General features: G+C 43.2%; 1 protein-coding gene across 3 annotated transcripts; it reads right to left on the bottom strand.

Annotated features, from left to right (window-relative positions):
- Nucleotides 1-3,554: 3,554 nt before the first annotated feature.
- Nucleotides 3,555-11,505, bottom strand: LOC308327912 (uncharacterized protein). Of its 3 annotated transcripts, none has more exons than XM_080781548.1 (6): nucleotides 11,372-11,505; nucleotides 10,544-10,614; nucleotides 9,828-10,362; nucleotides 8,128-8,373; nucleotides 7,266-7,432; nucleotides 3,555-3,923 (listed from the first exon to the last, which is right to left on the bottom strand). In XM_080781548.1, the coding sequence occupies exons 2-6, from the start codon at nucleotides 10,612-10,614 to the stop codon at nucleotides 3,902-3,904; spliced, it is 1,041 nt and encodes a 346-aa protein (XP_080637674.1). In that variant the 5' UTR covers nucleotides 11,372-11,505; the 3' UTR covers nucleotides 3,555-3,901. The 3 variants fall into 3 exon arrangements, with proteins under 3 accessions (XP_080637674.1, XP_080637673.1, XP_080637675.1); XM_080781547.1 differs by lacking the exon at nucleotides 3,555-3,923 and adding an exon at nucleotides 4,835-5,074; XM_080781549.1 differs by lacking the exon at nucleotides 3,555-3,923 and having other exon boundaries at nucleotides 7,074-7,432.
- Nucleotides 11,506-13,199: the final 1,694 nt, after the last annotated feature.

The raw sequence follows: 13,199 nt of genomic DNA, 5'->3' as shown, positions 1-13,199 counted from the left end.
TGCTCCTACAAGTACAAGTTACTGGCAAATAAAAACTTGATTATTGATTCACAACAAAATTCAAACTAATTCACAACAAAACACAACAAATCCATGACATGTGGGGCTTGTAGATCTGCTACGTTCGTCGCGTGACACTGTCTTACGACTAAGTATAAACATGACTTGTGCTGCTGCCTGCAGGCCTTCGTAGACTGGCCGCTCTGCTTGTTACATCACAAATCCCTAAGAATATGAACTTTATATGTTGAAAAAGGATTGTGTGATTTGGAATTTATAAATGAGAAAAAGGTCAAGGCTAACGATCTGGTTCGTCTGTAGTAGGCTATATAATACTTTATTGCGTGAGACAATTTTATACTGTACTTTATGTCAAAACATGGGACTCACCAAACCTGGTGAGATTTTTTAACATGAACGCATCTAGACTATGACCCTGACAGGAATAAACCTATATATTTCCCAGTACATATACAGGAATGTGTTTAAACTAGTTCTTGATGACAGGACACTTAAGGATTCGCAATGTAAAAGCAAGTCAGAAGTATGCATTTTAGCCAAAAACCATTGAGTGAGTTTAGTAATCAATCAACGCATTAAAACAATCAACAAGTTAAAACAGAGTCCTACCTGAGGTCCAGAAAAAGGTGAACAGCACCAATATTTGGTAAAAATTCATATCTGTTTCTAGCTGTCAAAACAGATACATGGACGTTCAATCAGACTTTAGTCTTTAAATGGGCATTCAGTCAACAAGAAGCAGTGTGGTCTGGTCTCTTTGGGGTCGGCACTTCGTGTTTTATCATGTTTTCTTCATCAGTCATGTGGTTTCTCTATGACGTCACGCTGCTCTTACTGACACTCTGACAGTAAATGCTTATCAACGCGGCAGTTGGAAAACTGCATGCATGTCATTTATTATATTATTGTCAAAAATAGCTCATGTTACAATGTGATCCATCAGCAATTTTAACTTTTTTGAGCACTGCTAATGTGTGGCTTTGTGTGTATGTCTGTACTATACTCTCTCCCTCCCTGTTTCCTGTCTGCTTGTCTCCACTATACAAACAATCGACTATAGTCTATTTTACGTCATGAATGATGATGCACGATGATGAGAGCGCCCCTCACTTCACACAGGTGTGATTTCTATGCTTTTGTACAGCAATTTAAAAGTAACCAGTCATCAAGCTCTATACAAGCACAAGCTGTGAAACAAGAACAAACTAATTAAATTTCAATTCAGGAATGCATTGATATAGAAAAAAAAGTTATACCAATTATGAATTATTTGGTGATTTTTTACTTTTCACCTGACTGGGCCTCACACTGCTGCAGCTGGAACAGAGCTCACTTATTAATTGAGATATATGAATGCCTTTAAGACAACTGGATGGTGAATATTAGGTCATTCAGGTTGAAGGCTGGCCTTGTGGTGGTAGTGTGCTTCTGTGACGGAGGCTCACAGCGCGCCACAGAGAGATACTAAATCCTGATTGGACAGACCCCTTTTCTGAAAAAAGGTTAAACTATTCTCAACTTTTAAAAGAACTCTGCTCAGCCTGCAGGAAAAGTTCTCTGAGCAGTGTCTAACTGGTCAACTTTTGTTGACCAGTTATAGACACTGCTCAGAGAACTTTCTCAAAGGATTTAATGTTTAAATGACCATAATGTGGATGCTAAGTTTCACCAATTGGCCTTTATCTATAGGATCTTAATTTTATTTTTAAGCCAATACACTCATTCTAGATCAGAAGATAACATCTTCACTTTCAGGAAAACCCAAATGCTACACAGCAGATCTATGAGAAATGACGTCTCTAACCACATCCTGCGGTTGACAAGTTTCCATTTAAATGCTTTTCTCCAAAACTACTTTTTTGTTATTTACTAATACTAACATTACTGTCAATCTCCAATGAATATAGCCTCGGGTTTGTCAAGACATTTGTTATTCAATCTTTATTTCAGACTCTGGGTCCATATATCACAAACACAATGGCAATGATACAGTCCAGTCTACCCTCTCTCTTCTGTAAAACACATCAGTGTCTATCCCTCTGTCCTCTTCCCTCAGTGTCAGACAGCCTGGCTGGCGTGCGTGCGTGCGTGTGTGTGCTGCGTGCCTGCGCGTGAATATGTGTGAATGTTTTTTTTTATTAATCAGATTTTAAGTCGACAAATAAAATATGTCAATCCACACCCATCGGGTGGGGGATTTCAATCAAGCTGACTTAAAGACACTCTTTCCATCGTAATGTGAAATGTGCTACCAGAGGGCAGGCAGGCAGGCAGGCAGGCAGGCAGGCAGGCAGGCAGGCACGCACGCACGCACGCACGCACGCACGCACGCACGCACGCACGCACGCACACACACACACACACACACACACACACACACACACACACACACACACACACACACACACACACACACACACACACACACACACACACACACACACACACACACACACACACACACACACACACACACACACACACACACACACACACACACACACACACACACACACACACAGGTATACGGTCAGAAATGTGCTCTGTTGCTGTCTCATCACAAACCTGTTTAGAAAAAAATGTTTACTTTAAACCTGAAGAAAAAAAAACCCTAAAATAAACCGCACAGTTACTGCCTCTGCTGTGGTGTGTGTGTGTGTGTGTGTGTGTGTGTGTGTGTGTGTGTGTGTGTGTGTGTGTGTGTGTGTGTGTGTGTGTGCATGCGCGTGTGCGTGTGTGCGTGTGTGTGTGTGCTCTACCAGTCTAATGGAAGGCGTGAAGCACTTATCAAGTTATCTTGTATTCTGATCTTCACAGCTGGAGCAGCGTGTGGTCTCTTCATGCTCATCTGGGTTTGGCTGCACGGTTAGTGCAGGTAGTGACACTTTACTATATGGAGACTGTATGAACACAAACAGTGGAGCATCTTGAAATAAGTAAATGAACACAACAAGAATGTAAAAGTCCTGCTAGGGACGTGCTAGCTGTTACTATCCCCAAATAACTTCTACATCATTTCAGTTACATTCTAAAAATCATTATACGAGAAAAGATGTAAAGACTAATGGTTGTACAAATACATTAGGAAATCAACATAGTTAACAATAAGAGACAAAAGTCACCAGGTCCTGCTCTCATGACATACAGACAGAGAGTGGAAAAATATAAACATACACAAACCAAATTCACTCAACGAGGCAAGAAGTTCTGAATTAAAGTGCTTATATATTTTACGTATTAGTAAATAGCGTATAGGGGGGGGGGGGGGGGGGGACACATTTAGTAACAGTTCATCATTGAGCGCCTTGGTGAAGGGTTTGAAGGGTATGGATCCAATATGCTTCACGTTGTTTGAGTAACAGGTCATGGTTACCGCCTCTGTTGGGCAGGCGAACTTGTTCTATACCCATCAAACGAAAAGAAGAAATGTCATGTTTAGAGTGATTAAAATGCGGACAGCAATTGGGTAATCACGGTCGTTTCTCCGAATGGAGCTCGTATGTTCACTAATTCGTTGCTTGAGCGGTCTAGTGGTCATATAGACCACATGTGTGGAAATACACGATTATACTCTGAATTTTGAACTTCTTGCCTGTATGGGGATGAGTGAAAAAAGCAGCCTTAAAAGTATTGCTGCACTGAGCACAATTGCCACAGGGATAGTTTCCCTTGGGCAAGGGACTCAGGAGGGTCTGTATTTGAGTGACCCTGGGAGAATGAAAGTCAGCATGCACAAGAGTGTCTCTGGGGGGGGTCCTTGAAATGAAACAGGTTGAGAATCACTGCTAGTCCCTGGCATATTTTACATATTGGGGGTCCGTGGGCTAATAAGTGTCAATTTGGGGGTCCTTTCCTTGGCATGAACAAGTTTGGGAACTTGCTATAGTGAATGGTGGGAGACCCTGAAAAAGAAAAGTATAGGCCTATATGCAAAACCAAGTCATTTCAGAAAGAAACAGGAGGAAAATGAACTGAGAGAAAAGCTATCAAGGGAAATTATAAATGCTGGTAATAATATGAATTACAATGTTAAAACATATTTGAAAATAAAGCCTGCGTTAGATGAATATGAGAAAAACAAGTGTAGCCTATGCATGCAATTGTGAGGAGTAGGGCACAATATGCTGTAGAGGGTGAAACATGTACTTCCTTCTTCCTATGCTTGAACTATTAAAGCAAAAGAGAAATTATATTCATGCATTGTAAAATAAAAATGGTGAAAAGTAAATATTAAGTAAGTAGTATTCTAGAAACGGTAGAATCATTTTATAGGGACTTATTCAGGAAAAGTGACGTTGACAATGATTGTGTTGAGAATGCTTTGAACAAGACACTAAATAAGTGAATCTGAGAAACAGCTACTGTATGTGATGATGATATATTGATTGATGCAGCTTAGAGAGGCTATATTATTCTGCCTAACAAGAGCCCAGGGTCAGACTGGCTAACAGGGGACTTTTATAAAACCTTTTCAGAGGTGCTGGCACGGTGGCACCTACAGGCTTTACAGGAGGATGCAGCTGGTGTCAATCCATGTCGACTGGTGTAATCACAATTTTGTATAAGAATAAGGGTAGAAAACTGAAAGTAGAGAACTACAGACCAATCAGTCAGGCATATAGTGTACCAGGTAGAGATATAGCAGATATAATATGCACAATGCGAGATGTGATTTCCCATATGAATAAGTCTGCTTAAAGGAACTGAATCGAAAATCTTGTCAAAACATGCACAAAATACAGCCTGTTAGTTTGACATTGTAATGGTATATATATTCATCAAAAGAAAGAAACAGGACAATTAAAGCCTTTAGTGCAAATATCCAAGCGGTTGGACAATTTACTGTAGGACTGTATAAGATTCCAATTTAGCAATCATGGATTGTCAATTTTTAACAATGAAAACACCAAAGAACTTTCTGAGGATGCGAAGGCTGTCTTCCATTCCAGTAAGTTCCAAGTTATTGGTGACAAAGCTGGGGTCTTGACACTTGGGGCAGCTTCGGTCATTGAGGATCCATTGTTGGACACAGATGTGACATCCCACTAGAGCACTGCAGGCAGGTTCCACATTTTTACATACATTTTTATATTTATATCTACAGTTGTAATTTTGTGTCCTACAACCAGGCCTGGAATTTCATCATTTTAGGGTCAAGGCCACTTGGCCTTTAGTTTTGTCAAAATTTTGAGGGCACAAGGCCAAGTGCCAGGGCAGCAAGGCCATCAATTAAAGCAATAATTTTAAGTACACCGTACACGGTCATCTAATTTAACATTTGTCAAGTTGGTCACGGGGCCAAAAGCGGTCGACAGAAACTGGTCGACATGTTCTGTTGCCCCAACAGCGGCAGAAACAAGGCCTTTTAACCAGGCTACTTGCACACACTACAACTCGCTTACAATTCGCAAACCTGGCAACACTGCCGTCTCTTACCAGCCCCGCCCCCACACTAGCTTGACAATGTCATCTCGCGCAGCACAGAATCTGATCTCGCGCAGGACATTGATGACAGACAGAAGGAACAGGAGAAATTATACGATCGCTATTTCGCTTATTCCATCTAAATCTCTTTATTTACAACATAAATGACTCGACGATTCCCTTAGTTACATCAACATTGTTCATTGTCATTAATCGGATTGTGCCAAAATATCACCCTTACACCGATCACTTTGCCTATTTTCGCCACACAGCCAACTGCCCCCCCCCCCCCCCCCCCCCCACACACACACACACACACACACACACACACACACACACCAACATGCGATTCATTAAATAACTATTTCTCCGCACGCGCGCACACAACATTATTCACGTGAAGCCCAGTGGCGGAACAACATTGGGCCGGACCGGGGGGTGAGACAGCACGACCGGGCCTCACCGAACCCCCCCCAACGGGGAGAAAAAACATTTACGCTAACAGTTGCTGCTAATTTGAGCAGGCGTGCATGAACGAGAGAGGAGTTATGTGTGTGAGGAGCTGATCACAGTCACAGATAGAGAGGGAAAGTGTTATATTTTGCCTATTATTTCTGCTATATATTATTGATCGCGTCTGTGTCTGTGACATTGCGCAGCAGTGCACACACACGAGAGAGAGAGAGAGAGAGAGAGAGAGAGAGACGTCGAGAGAGAGAGGTGCTGCGTGCTCAAAAAAAAAATAGGCTACTACTCATCTTTGTGTTGCTGCTAATTTGAGCAGGCGTGCATGAACGAGAGAGGAGTTATGTGTGTGAGGAGCTGATCACAGTCACAGATAGAGAGGGAAAGTGTTATATTTTGCCTCGCGTCTGTGTCTGTGACATTGCGCAGCAGTGCACACACACGAGAGAGAGAGAGAGAGAGAGAGAGAGAGAGAGACGTCGAGAGAGAGAGGTGCTGCGTGCTCAAAAAAAAAATAGGCTACTACTCATTAAACTACACTTTATGAAATCATTGTTGCAGCCTACACACATATATTCTGGCCCATTCAGAACACATTTCCCAAATCTCTGATTTATCCACACATCGCTCTCTGTGTGTGTGTGTGTGTGTGTGTGTGTGTGTGTGTGTGTCGCGTCGCCCTCCAGCTGCAATTGCGAGTGTGCGCCGTGTGCAGGGCACACTACTGAGTTTAAAAACACAGCTGAAACATGAAGTGGACTCTGTCAACTCCTGAAAATTCCTTCTTCCCATATTGCGCTGCAACGACACTGGGATGAGCCCGGCGAAGCCGGGCGAAATTCTAGTGGGATACAACCACCAGACCTTATATTAAGGACTGCTATCGTACAATATTGTATTCCTGCAGTATCTGTACCGAGTTGATTCCAGACATAGAACTACTTATTGAACAGAGCCAACTGCCTTTTAAAAAATACATTTTGAAAACTGCTGCTTTGATTTGTGTACTATTTTAAATATTTGCTCCCATTTGTCCCAAAAAGCTTTGCATCAAGTGCCTGCCAAATCCTAGAAAGATTACTGAACTTCTCACCCTATCTCTAAGGGAGATGCCAGCCACCCGTCGAAGAAAACTCATTTCGGCCCCTTGTATTCGCGAACTTATTCTTTCGGTCATGACCCACACTTCATGGTCATAGGTGAGAGTAGGAACGAAGATTGCTCGGTAGACAGAGAGCTTTGCCTTCTGGCTCAACTCTCTTTTCGTCACAACGTCATATGTATGCGAAACATACATTTGCAATCAACTGTCTAGCCATACTGTAAACACTGCCTCAGAATGCAGGGAGCCCTACCACAACTCGTCCAGCACCAGCTGGATATCCCGGACAGCATCCGCATCCATGTGGTTGATCATTTCTTTGCGGTAACGCACCATGAACGGCACAGTGTTCTCCTCCTTCAACAGCTTCACGATGTTCACACAAACCCAGCGTTGCACGCACGTTAGAGTGGAAAGGACCTGGAGGAGGAAGGCGCACAAACACAGACACATGCCATGAAGTGAATGCAAAAGTATATGCTTTCAAATATTGCTATCGCAAAATCGTTATTCGTAAATTATCAGTTATGGACTACGTTACCATTACCAAGACATTGATCATCTTCTCTCTCGACAAAGGCCTTCAATGAATTTTAAAACAAATTCTATTAACACACTAACATCTTCAAGTGCATCCATGGTTGTACTTTTCTCATTTACAGTACAGCGCTGCTTGTCATCATCTAACACTCCCCATAGTTCACTAATATTGGTCTGACTTCTGGCTGTCAGGCTCAATAGATTCCCAGTGGATGCTTGCAGACTAAGTTTTGTCTGGCTGTGAAAGGCTACCTTGACAATGAGTATCTCAATAAGTTAAACTAATGGAGGTTTGGTTTATACAGGTTCTCATGGAACACACCAACTGCTGTATGTTAAAAACAAGGCGCCTAGTAATTCATGTTTAATGAGACCTGTGTTTTTTTTCTGTATACGCAGAGAAGTCTCTCTTGAGCAGACCTGTCAGTGATCCAGGCGACAACATTAGCATTAATCGATGCCCATCTGAAAGTACCTTTACTCCGAAAATAATTATTTATTAATTGTGGGCTTAATTAATGGGACTATGATTATATGTTTTGACATTGGACACAATACAATGTCAAATACAGTACCTCTATGAGGTCCCAGTTCATGTCGAGTTCATTTTTTAGGACTGCTGCAGTGGAAGATGGCAGTGCAGAAGATTGCCCCTGGGGGGTGCCGGAGCACTTCTGTTTTTTAGGGGAGGGCATGTCAAATGTGAAGTCCTCCTCCTCGGATGGCTCCTCTTTCTTCGTGGCCTTCAGCGCCAATCTGGACGAGCTCTCACCTGCACGGGCACCTTGCCGGGGTGCCTCTGACAGCGTGAATGACACCCTCTATGAGACAGAGAGAACAGCACAGAGTCAGAAAGAAAGTAGAGGGGTTTTTGAATTGATGATGAGAGGAAGAAATACAGACAGATATGCAAACGGAGGGACAAGAGACAGAGTCGAGGTGGACCAGAGAGCACCGGATGTGTCATCTGTATTGCCACGAGGCAGCCTACACCTGCAGTAGACTTTTTTTTTTTTTTTTATCCCACGATTTTGTAACCCAGTTTTCTTTTCACCCAGTGCCAATTATCTAATCCTGGGCGCTACACTTCCTCTGCCAACCTGGGGGGCAGCGGACTGACCTCATGCCTCCTTCTATGCATGAGGAGTCCAAGCTGCTTCTTTTCACCTGACAGAGGGGAATTTCCCCGGCCGGACGTAGCGCGTGGAAGGGACACGTTATTCCGACCAGTTCCTTTCATGAAAAATTCAATGCAAACCATTTAACTTCAAAATATGAATCTGAACATTCTGCGGATGTTGCTCACTCTTCGTTGCTGCCACAAAGTCTGTTTTGAGTTTGACCCCAGTGATGGCACGCACATTGACCACACCTGCCTGGAATGGTGCACTGGTAGCGCACATTAGCTACTGTACATTGAGTGAGATAAATGCTGGATCGATGTGCAGCTGGTGCATACTGAAACAGCAGTCTGGGTTGGCAAGGTCGGCATTAACATTTTATCAAAGGAACAGATCAGGAGGTTACAAATGCAATGCAAATGAGATGCAGCATCCAGTTATGAGACCAGAGACCTTCACCCCCTAAATTACACTTTTGTATAATTTACTCACCTCCTGATGATGGCTTGAATACAACAATATTAATTTGTGTCACATTCCTTTATCTTGAATGAAGAAAGCAAAACTTTATAAAACATGATTAAACTCTCACTGTGTAAAACCACGTGTCCTGCATCCTGTCATTAGGCTTGGTACTGTTCTTCCAAAAACATCACATTCAAGTTGAAACAAATGTGTTCCACTGTTCCATTGTAAACGGACTAAATACACGAGCGAGGAGGACCTCAGTTCACACGCATTCAACGTTCATGCATGAGAATGAGATGATTTGGTATTAAAACAATAAAGTTTCAGTGAAAAGGACACGAACTAGCCTGACGCGAATTTTCATTTCGTACACATTTCCGGTGTATGGCTAGCGATTCAGGGGCTGGAGCCAGGCTAGACACGGACTAGATACATGACACTGAGGTTTTTGACACAAACCTGTGTCAGCACTTGCAGAGGAGGCCCGGGTTCAAATCCAGATAAGAACAGGAAAGTTACATTAGGAAAAGGATTTCACAAAACATTCCATAAGTGACATAACATAACAGCAACACAGAAAGTGTGATTTATCATATTCATCACTATGACAGTACATCATTTAGAACAGTTACTGTTATGAACCGGCGACTGAAGTATACAAGTGGTAAAAACGCTGTCAGTCTTACCTCTTCCTTCATTCTATTACTGTGCTGCTCCTCTCCCGCTCTGTCTCCTTCTGGGGGGGCGCCTGTCTGTCTCCCTCCCTCATCGTCCTCCTCTCCTTGGACCTCTTCATCAGTCTTCTTCCTCTTTTTCCCAGTGACGGTGGCAGCTCCGGGCTCCTTGGGGACCTTGGTGGCACGTGGTTTACGCGGTGCTCTGGGCTTGGGTTCTTTAGGCACTGCAGGTTTGCGCGGAGCTCTGGGCTTGGGTTCTTTAGGCACTGCAGGTTTGCGCGGAGCTCTGGGCTTGGGTTCTTTAGGCACTGCAGGTTTGCGAGGAGCTCTGGGCTTGGGTTCTTTAGGCACTGCAGGTTTGCGAGGAGCTCTGGGCTTGGGTTCTTTAGGCACTGCAGGTTTGCGAGGAGCTCTGGGCTTCGGTTCCTTGGGTGTTCTGGGCACTTTGGGTTCCTTGGGTTTAGCGGGTCTTTTAACCTTGGCCTCTGGTGGTCTCCATTCATCAATTTCCTCCTCTTCACCACTCCCGATCTGGGAGAAGGACCTGTTGATTGAACAGAATATTTAGCCACGTATGTGCCACACAGAGGACATTCCAATGAAAATATCTGAAATGTATACTCTGACAAATCAGGAGTGGTCTATATTAATTATATTAATATAGTCTATTATTTATATTATTTATAGGACATAAAAGGACAGAAAAGAACAGAAAAGTCACCCACGGGTCTGTTTCCTCCTCCTCTGTTTCCTCCTCTGTATACCCAACTACTTTGGTTCTTGGTCTTCTGTTCATCTGTTGGGACAAAATAAAAGGTGAATTAAGTACCCCAATGGAAAGAAACCATAGGCTTTCTTGGGTTTCAAATTAATCCTCTTAGCAGACCAATCAATCAATCCAGAAACAAAACGTTAGCACCACATACTGTAAATAGTACAACTCAGCGGCGCCGACTATGTGGGTGCGTCAGTGCTTGAGCAGCCATGAAGAAAATAGGAACCTTCTTTCCCCCATAAATGTCGTTTTATCACAGTAGTGTGATAAACTGTATAAAAGTATATAAAGAGTATAAAAGTTGCAGCCTTTCTTTCTCACTTGTCTACAAGTGTCTACAACCCAACGAAATAAAATAAAACCTGGCGACGGGGGCACCCATGACAGTTATAACAAGTACTCGCCTCTGGTACAACTACTACAGTAGTGCTGTTAAGCCTGTTAGTATAGTAGCTGTTATTGGCTGTGATTATTACATAGGCCTACATTACAAAAGTTGTAGGTCTGCATTCAGTTCCAATGTTTCTCGTAAAGGATGTAACCTTGTAGATGATTTAAATAAACATAAAAACATTAGACAGGTGGAAATGGTTTGGTCAAAAGTCAATGACAAAAAAGGCTAAAGTGAAAGAGTATTAAATAAATATACTAGCTCGTCTAGCTGAGGTTCTGTCAGTAGCTTTTCTTTCGAATGGGCGCTTCGTTTTAGCTAATAGCTAGCCTAAGTGTGAGTTAATTTAATATCTGCTTCGGTATTGTAATAGCAGCGCATTTGTACCTTGTGTGTCGCGCTGAAGCAATCTAATTTGTTAACGTTCACTTATTAAGTGTTCTTCATCACCCTGCTGGCTCACAAGATGCTGGCTCCATACACAACCTCGGTACCCAGGCTGGCAGGCTTTTATTTTCGTTCGCATTCAAAAAGAAAATCACAACACACAAGTTTCTCCGGCTCTACTTCCTGCAACACTGGCTCCAACCAATCACCGCGCCGCTTCGTTTTAAAGGAGCATTTCACTCATTTTCAACATCAGCTTGGCTTCAACAGCCTGGTGATGCGATGATAATGCAGTATCGGTCCTCCTCACCATGCAGGCACGTGCAGAGGGGGGGTGGCTAGGGGGGCTTGAGCCCTTTTGCAGAAAGTGCCCTTGATAAAAATAAAAAATATACGTTTTTTGTTTGTTTGCTTTTTGTGAGAAAGGGCCAATATGTGGGGGGCCAATACGAGCTTATGTGGGGGGCCAATAAGGGCTTGTGTGGGGGGGGGGGAGCAATAAGGGCTTGTGTGGGGGGTCAATAAGGGCTTGTGGGGGGGTCAATAAGGGCTTGTGTGGGGGGGCAATAAGGGCTTGTGTGGGGGGGCAATAAGGGCTTGTGGGGGGGGCAATAAGGGCTTGTGTGGGGGCCCTGGGGGGGGAGCAATAAGGGCTTGTGGGGGGGCAATAAGGGCTTGTGGGGGTGGGCAATAAGGGCTTGTGTGGGGGGGCAATAAGGGCTTGTGGGGGGGGGCAATAAGGGCTTGTGGGGGGGGGCAATAAGGGCTTGTGGGGGGGGGGCAATAAGGGCTTGTGTGGGGGGGCAAAAAGGCTTATGTGGGGGGCCAATAAGGGCTTGTGTGGGAGGGGGCAATAAGGGCTTGTGTGGGGGGCAATAAGGGCTTATGTGGAGCCTCTTGTAAACAAGTATAATGCTTTATTGGGTCGTCCACTCACAGTTAACAGTCTTTGTATTGAGTTGTGCTTGAATTGTACTGTAATTCTGCAAACTATTAATACATATTTTAATCAATCAATCAATCAGCTGTTGTCTCCATACATGGGGCTATAGAATAGGATCAGTTAGTTCAAACCATAGACTGTAGAGTTCTTCAGTTGGTTTATCCTGAAATATATAATAAATGTCCATTTGTAGTATTCAAGGTCAGAGCATTCTTCTGGTAGTCTCATGTCATTGGTTAGTTGCAACCATTGCAACCCACCAATCCACTAGGTCCAGATGTTGACTGTTGACAGCCCCTAATTTGTACATTTCTTTAGTTTAGATAAAAGTACAGTAGAGGTTTTATGTTATAGATGTTACTGGTGTTGGTACAGTCAGCCTGGCTATCAATACCACACTCAAAACCTCTAAGATATAAAAATGTTAGAGGGCATCATCACTGCATGTCAGGCAGTCAGGACAGTTAGAAAATCAGAAACTATTCCTAAAAAAAACAAATTGTTTTCAGTAGCGTGTTGTTTTGGTGCCATCTACTGGCTGAGAGCAGATAAGGATTTGCCCATTTGTACACTCAAGACTAAGAGTTACATCCTCAGGAACCCGGATTCCACTTTGAGAACCACTGATCTTCTAAAACAGCATCTAAATATGGCATCATGCTATCTTTTGTCCTGTCAGTTGTCTGCTGATTGGATAAACTTGGTATCCCAGCCTGAAAATGCCCTTTCCTTTTACTAAAGAGCTGGAGCGAGGTCTCCCCATTACTGAACTAACATGCGCTGACAGATCAATTAGTTTGCAACACCTGCCAGAGATGACTGGATAATTTTTTATTCCTGCTCCACTAGTTCCACTACATGCTCAGAGGAAAATATTGTACTACA

The sequence above is a fragment of the Protomyctophum bolini genome (genome assembly GCF_963924005.1).
Source record: "Protomyctophum bolini genome assembly, chromosome: 14".
NCBI lineage: Eukaryota > Metazoa > Chordata > Actinopteri > Myctophiformes > Myctophidae > Protomyctophum > Protomyctophum bolini.
This window is presented reverse-complemented; position numbering and strand designations above follow the sequence as displayed.

Bases quoted from the DNA above. Each gene is read 5' to 3' on its own strand.
- LOC308327912 (XM_080781547.1), bottom strand. From the start codon at position 10,614: ATGAACAGAAGACCAAGAACCAAAGTAGTTGGGTATACAGAGGAGGAA. The intron at 10,363-10,543 runs GTGGGTGACTTT...TTCAATCAACAG, and splicing joins GAGGAGGAGGAAACAGACCC to GTCCTTCTCCCAGATCGGGA. The intron at 5,075-7,265 runs GTAGGGCTCCCT...ACCTGCCTGCAG, and splicing joins CTGGTGCTGGACGAGTTGTG to TGCTCTAGTGGGATGTCACA.